The following is a 7,085-nucleotide window of genomic DNA, read 5'->3' as shown; positions in this document are numbered from 1 at the left end:
ACCTCCGCCGGCGTATCCCCCACATCTCCTCGCGGGGCCCCTCCAGGGGGCCCCTCTGGGGGCCCCCCGGGGGGCCCCCCGGGGGGCCCCCCAGGGGGGCCCCCCAGGGGGGCCCCCGTCGGGCCCCCAGGGGGCCCCTCTTCAACTTCTCCGTCTTCGGAAATGGGGGAAAAGCCTGGAGAGGACATGAGTGGTGTATGCTGCAGCAAGTGTTGGGGTGTCTGGACACCTGAATCTGGGTTGTTTTGGGGGAAATAAAAGCAGAAATTGAAAGCTTTTGAAGAATTAAAATAAATAAAAGGATCTAAAGTCTTTTGGAAGCAAAAGAAACGGCGAAAAGCTGCTGCTGCTGGGGCTGCAGGTGCATGCGCGCGCCGCTGCGGCGCTCCGCAGCAGCAACTGCCAACTCCCGCGGCATATTTAATCATTTAAAATGGAAATAATAAATAAAAAGTAAAAAGAAGTATAAATTGATACTTGTTTTAACCAATTTTGCCTTTTAAATGCTTAAAAATGATGGAACTTAAGCCCAATGAGGTGAGATCAGCTGCTGCCTTATCGGAGAGCTACGCCTACACTCCGTCGCTACTTTGCAACAAAGTCTGCAATTTATAATAAATAATAAATAATAAATAAAAATAAAAATAAAAATAAAGAATTAATTAATTGTGATCGATTTATTTACTCAAGTTGATCTAGAGAAGGAGGCGAGCTGCCTATACACCGCAGCCAGCTGCCTGTACAGCGCAAAAGCCAGCTGTCGATACACCCGACAGTACAACTAGCAGCAAGCGCAACAGCAGCAGCAACAGGCAGCAGCAGCTGCAGCAAGCAGCAGAAGCGGGCGGCAGCAGCAGGCAGCAGCAGCAGGCACGAGCAGCAGACACCAGCTGCAGGCAGCAAGGAAGGCAGTGACAGCAGCAGCAAGTAGCAGCAGCAGCAAGTAGCAGCAGCAGCAAGCAGCAGCAACAGCAGCAAGCAGCAGCAGCTGCCGGCAGCAACCCCAATAAATATCTTTCAATTTCTTTTCGTCTGCAAATTCTTCTTTTTGCCTCTCCCAAGTCGCTAACTTAGTAAACCCTAATTTAGGGTTTAGGGTCTACCGCATGCGCCTTTGCCGCAGCAACTCAGCCATCTCCCGGGCTTCTAGATACACTTCAGGGGTTAGGGTTTAGGGTTTAGGGTTTAGGGTTTAGGGTTTGGCTGCTTCCCCGAAAACCTCTTTATTTCCTGAAAGCCAAAAAGATGAGAAATAAAAAGTCTTTTTGATTGGTTCATCTTCAGTTCTTTTCATTGTTATTTATTTATTTATTATTTAATTAATTTATTTATTTCATTTATTTATGTTTTAATTTGGATCCTTCGCAAAAGGCTGTCCGTACACCGCAGCACTGCAGCAGCAGCAGCAGCAGCCGCAGCTAGAACTGCTGCTGCAGCAGCAGCAGCAGCAACACCAGCAGCTAGAACTGTTGCTGCAGCAACTGCAGCAGCTCGAGGAAAAAGATACATTAAATCTAAACTTCATTTGCAGATTTTCTTTTTAATTCTTTTCTCTTTCTTCCTGCTGCTGCCTCTCCGTCCATCCGCCGCTTCTTTCCTGCTGCTGCTGCTGCTGCTGCTGCTTTGTCTGCTGCTGCTGCTGTTTCGTCTGCTGCTGTTGTTATGTCTGCTGCGGCTGCCTTTTTGCCTGCTGCTGCAGCCGCAGCTGCAGCCGTGTCTGCTGTTGCCTCCTTGTCTGTTGCGTCTGCTGCTGCTGCTGCATCTTCTGCTGCTGCTGCTGCTGCTGCTGCTTGGGGCTTTTCTTCTGCGAGTCTCTCAAGAAATTTGAAAATTTCATTTTGGAGTTTTTTGTTTTTGTTTCCTCCAGCTGTCTGTACAGCTCCCCGCACTGTCTCTTCCATCATTTCTTTGTCTTTGCAAATTAATTTAATTAAATCATTTAAAGAATTGCTGCTGCTGCTCCCTGCTGCTGCTGCTGCTGCTGCTGGAGCTGCTGCTGCTGCTGGTGTTGCTGCTGCGGGCGTCGCTCGGTCTGCTGCTGCTGCGCGCTTCACAAACAGCCGCAGCAGCTGCAGCAGCTGCTGCAGCAGCAGCCGCACTGCTGTTTGCTTCTGAGACTCGCTGCTGTACGTACACTCCAAATTGCTGCTGCTGCTGCTGCTGTTTGCTGCAGCATGCTGCTGCTTGTCTTTCGTCTCTTTTCGTTTCTTCTTCTGTCGCTGCTGGCCCTCCTCCTGCTCCGCTTCCTCTTGCTGCTGCTGCTGCTGCTGCTGCTCTCGGACAGCTGCTGCTGCTGCTGCTGTTAAGAGCTGCAGCAAAGCCTTCAAAACAAAAGCAGCAAAACGCGATTGAGACTTAAAGGCCTTCAAGGGAACCATTGGGGGCTCTAGGGCTCGCTGCACTGCTGCTTCGAGGTGAGCAGGCACCTGCTGCTGCTGCTGCTGCTGCTGCTGCTGCTGCTCGCTGCTGCTGCTGCTGCTCTCCGCCGCTTCCGTGTTGCTTCTCCTTCTGTTTTTCGCGAGCAGACTCAGCACGACCTCCTGGGGGTCCAGCAGCCCCTGCTGGTGCTGCTGCTGCTGCTGCTGCTGCCGTGCTGCTGCTGCTGCTGCTAAGAAGCCGCTGTGTCTGTACACCTGAAACGCCAGCTGCGCCAGCTCGCGCTGCACAAAAGGGGAGCGAGCTTTTGCTGCTGCAGCATATAAGTTGAGGTGTATGTACACCTCAGGAGCTCTTTCTGCAAAGTAAGAAAAGAAATTTAAATCCAAATAGCAGCAGCGCAGCGCAGCACGAGAGGAGACACACAGCTGCAGCACTTCTTCCAGCGTGCTGCTGCCCTCCTGCTGTTGCTGCTGCTGCTGCTGCTGCTGCTGCTGCTGTTCGTGCTGCTGCTGCTGGGGCTGCAGCGGGTCTTTTTTGCGCCGTTTTTGCTTCTGCTGCTGCTCCTCCTCCTCCTGCTGCTCGCTGCTGCTGCTGCTGCTGCTGCTTTTAAACTTCCGAACCTGAGCCTCCAGAGCGTTCAGCCGCAACAAAAATGCTGCTCCTAGTGTCTGGTTAAGAGCAGCAGCAGCAGCAGGCAGTTTGCTGCTGCTGCTCTTCAGCACCTTTAAGGTATACTCAGCCACCAGTTGCAGCATCGACTCCGACAAATCAACTCTTACACTGCTGCTGCTGCTGCTGCTGCGCTGCAGCAGCAGCTGATGCAGGCGCTCGCTGCTGTCTAGGGCCGGCAGCAAGGGAGCAGCAGCAATTACGTCCGCTGCTCTTTCTTTGCTGCTGCTGCTGCTGCTGCTGTTCAGCGCCTCCTCTTGAGACTGCTGCTGCCTCTTTTTGCTGCGCTTAGCGGCCCCCACTTCCTGCTGCTGCTGCTGCTGCTGCTGCTGCTGGATTGCCAGCAGCGTTTGCTGCTGCAGTGCGTGGTGGCAAGCAGCAAGAGGGTTTTTGCTGCTTCTGTCTGCTGCAGCTTTGTTGTCTTTTGTGCTGCTGCTTCTTTTAATTGTTTTAAATGCTGCTTCCATTGTTGCTCGCAGCTTCTTGCTGAGCTGTCCGTACACCTCGAGCTGCTGCTGCTGCTGCCGCTGCCGCCGCTGCTGCTGCTGCTGCTGCAGCAAAGTGCGGCTGTAGCTGCTGTAGAGGGCAGTCAGCAGCTCCAAACACAGCGAGTTCCACCCGCTGCTGCTGCTGCTGCTGCTGCTGCAGTGTATGTACACCTCAAGGGCCGACAAGGCCCGCAGCCGCAACTCTCCAAAGCGCTGCCGCTGCCGCAGCAGCAGCTTCCGCGCTGAAGCTTGCTGCTGCTGCTGCTGCTGGTGCTGCTGCAGGAAGCCGCCAAGGGGGCCAAGTCCATCTGCAGCAACAGCAGCAGCAAAAGAGTCAATTCAAAGAACTAGTTGAGCAGCAAACCAGCAGCAAATAATAAATAATGAAGAAATGGCAAATAAATCTTTAATTCATGGACTTAGCAATTAGCAAATTAATAATAAAAGTGTCATTTATTTGGAATTTAGTAAGATCCCGAAAGAAATAAACCTGCTGCTGCTTCTGCTGCTGCTTCTGCTGCTGCTTCTGCTGCTGCTGCCGCTACTGCTGCTGCTATTAGCTGCAGCAGCAGCGCTATGGCTGCGCGCGGCTGTTTGTCTTAAATATCACTTATCAACTTCTTCTCTTCTAAATATTTTATTTAAATGATTATTTATTTATTTATTTATTTATTTATTTATTTATTTATTTATTTGGTTGCTGCTGCTGCTGCTGCTGCTGCTGCTGCTCACCGTCGTCAAGCAGCGCCTTCAGGGCCTCGTCAGGTGTCAGCAGCACATTTGTGTCTTCTTCTTCTTTTGCTTCTTTTGAATTACTTAATTCCTTTGATCTATTTAATTCTTTTGAATTATTTATTTCTTTTGATTTATTTATTTCTTTTATTTCATTTGCTTCCTCTTCGCTGCTGGCCTCGCTTTCCTCTTCTGTGTCTTCGTCCTCAGACTCCGAGCTGCTGCTGCTGCTGCTGCTGCTGCGGCTGGGAGCAGCAGCAGCAACGCCTGCTAGCTGTAGCAGGGCCCGTCGGGAAGCAAAGACACACAAGCAGCGCCATGTTGCTGCTGCTGCTTCTCGCAGCAAGCCTTTTGCTGCAGTGTTGCCGCCCAGCAGCAGCAGCTTGCTGCTGCAGTTTGCTGCTTGCGTCAGCGCAGCAGCAGCAGCAGCAGCTGCCTCTGGCTCCTCAGAACCGCCCTGCTGCTGCTGCTGCTGCAGCTGGTGCTGCAGCGGAGAGGCCACCAGCAGCAGCTGCTGCAGCGCATGCAGCGCCGCCTCCAGCTCTTCTTCAGCTTCCTCCTGGGCCTCCTCACTTGCTGCTGCTTCTGGCTCTTCTTCATCTTCCTGCTGCTGCTGCTGCTGCTGCTGCTGCTGCTGCTCGCAGCACAGCAAATAAGGCAGCAGAGACAAAGTGCACAAAGCCACACTCAGGGCCTGTGCAGCAGCAACAAGCCCCGCCTGAATGTTCTGCTGCTGCCTCTGGGGGCGCTCTTCTGCTGCTGCTGCTGCAGCAGCAGCAGCAGCAGCAAGGGCTGTTCCTTGAGATGACGCGAAGTAGCAGAAGGAAAGCAGCTGCTGCTTCTCCTTCTTTTTGCTTCCTTTAAGGCTTGGGAGATAAACTGCAGAGTGCAGCTCTAAGTGCACTTTCGCCTCACTGCTGCTGCTGCTGCTGTTGCTGCTGCTGTTGCTGCTGCTGCTGCTGTTGAGGGTGCGGGCTCGCAGCTGCAGCGGGGAGCCGCCAGCTGCTGCTGCTGCTTCTTTTGTTGAGAGGGCAAACAGCAGCGCCTGCGTCTGCTGCAGCTGCTGCACTGTGTCCAGTGTCTCTGCTGCTGCTGCTGCTGCTGCTACTGCCCCGCGGGAGCACCTCGCGATGTTGCTGCTGCTGCTGCTGCCCAGAAGGCTGCATAGCTTCCCCTTCAGCAGACGCCGTGCTGCTGCTGCTGCTGCGCTGCTGCTGCCGCTGCTCTGCAGATCAACAACAAGCAGCTCAGGCAGCTGCTGCTGCTGCTGCTGTTGCTGCTGCTGCTGCAACAGGTCCTCCATGCCCTCGGGAGCCTCCGGCGGCAGCGGCTGAGGCAGGTGCTTAGGAGCAACAGCAAAAACAGCAGGTGCTGCTGCTGCTGCTGCTGCTGCAGCAGCAGGACGAGGAGAGACACGAAAAGCAACAGAAGCAAGGAAAGTAGACAGCAGCCACGCGGGCAAGGAGGGGTCCGAGCTTTCTGCTGCTGCTGCTGCAGATTCCCTGCTGCTGCTGCTGCTGCTGAGGACATCTGGCAGCAGCAGCAAGCCCTCTAAGATGTACAGCATTTTGCGGTGCCGAAGTGCAGCAGAGTGCTGCAGAGTAAAACAAAAGACATTTTAATTTTATTATTTTTAGTTGTTATTATATTTATATATAGCAACAGCACAGCAGCAGCAGCAGCAGCTGCACGGCAGCAGCAGCAGCACAGCAGCAGCAGCAGCAGCAGCAGGGGCGTTTGCGTCTCTTGCCTCCTTATCTGTTTTTTTCTCCGGCTTTTCTGCTGCTGCAATGGCGCTGAGCAGCAGCGAAGAAATGGATTTGATTTCTTGCTGCTTCAAAGACCCAAAACAAATGCAGCAAATCCTAAACAGCAAAAGCAAGCAGCAGCAACTAACCAGGTGTACAGACACCGCAGCAGCAACGCCCGTCAAATCCAGCTATTCAATTATATACACTTCTTGCTGTAGCTAGCTAGATAGCTAGCTAGCTAGCTAGCTGGCTGGCTAGCTGGCTAGCTAGCTAGCTGCAGCAAGCTGCTGCTACTGCGGCTGCTGCAGCTGCTGCTGTTGCTACTGCAGCTGGCCCTGCAGCTTCTGCAGCTGCTGCTGTTGCTGCTGTTCCTGCTGCTGCTGCTGCAGCTGCTGCTGCCGCTGCTGCTGCTGCTGCTGCTGCTCACCTATAGAGAGACTGTTTCCTGAAGGGCGTGAAGCTCCTGGCCTTCCCGAAAGAAAGGAAAAGAGAAACTCGAAAAGAAAAAGAAAAAATAAAAGGAGAAGAAAAAAAAGAAAACCCTTTACCGAATGCTGCGCGCACAAAGCCCCGAAGCAAGCAAGAGGGTTTAGGGTTTAGGGTTTAGGGTTTAGGGTTTGCGGTTTAGGGTTTGGGGTTTAGGGTTTAGGCTTTACCGCGCACACGCTAGGGTTTTGGATTCAGGGTTTAGGGTTTGGGGTTTGGAGATTAGGGTTTGGCGAGCGGCTGCGGCGTGATTAGGGTTTAGGGTTTAGGGATTAGAAACAAGGGTTTGTCGAGAGTTTAGTGGCCTTTATACAGAAAGAGACTTCAAATAATTAAAACAAAAAAGACATTTATTTACGTTTCAAATGATCTTTTTCTCTTTTTGCTTCTTCCCAACTTCGCAGCAAAAGTTCACTGCAACCTCCAAACACGAAAGGAGGGTTTTGACATCCGCAGCAAACCCTAAACCCTTCTTCCAATTCCCAAACCCTCAAGCTCTCTCCTTCCCTCCTGGGGGCCCCTCGGGGGGCCCCCTGGGGGCCCCCCAGGGGGCCCCCCGGAAGGCCCCGCGGGGGGGCCC

The 7,085-nt window shown here is 53.0% G+C and overlaps 2 protein-coding genes across 2 annotated transcripts in view; both read right to left on the bottom strand.

Moving 5' to 3' along the window:
* ETH_00007510 (uncharacterized protein) overlaps nucleotides 1–188 on the bottom strand; it is a gene marked incomplete at both ends in the record, with an annotated part of 3,103 nt that extends 2,915 nt beyond the window's left edge. The window contains one exon of the mRNA XM_013376691.1: nucleotides 3–188. Within this exon, the coding sequence (XP_013232145.1) occupies nucleotides 3–188 (186 nt within the window). The remainder of the gene's footprint in view (nucleotides 1–2) is intronic.
* A 1,326-nt stretch (nucleotides 189–1,514) lies between these two features.
* Nucleotides 1,515–5,835, bottom strand: ETH_00007505 (uncharacterized protein; the record flags this gene model as incomplete). Its single annotated transcript, XM_013376690.1, has 2 exons — nucleotides 1,515–3,844; nucleotides 4,269–5,835. The coding sequence occupies 2 exons, from the start codon at nucleotides 5,833–5,835 to the stop codon at nucleotides 1,515–1,517; spliced, it is 3,897 nt and encodes a 1,298-aa protein (XP_013232144.1).
* Between the last annotated feature and the right edge of the window lie 1,250 nt (nucleotides 5,836–7,085).

This window comes from Eimeria tenella, genomic scaffold (genome assembly GCF_000499545.2).
Source record: "Eimeria tenella Houghton genomic scaffold, Eth_scaff39, whole genome shotgun sequence".
Lineage (NCBI taxonomy): Eukaryota > Apicomplexa > Conoidasida > Eucoccidiorida > Eimeriidae > Eimeria > Eimeria tenella.
Note: the sequence above shows the minus strand (reverse complement) of the source record. Positions and strands in the feature narration are given on the sequence as shown.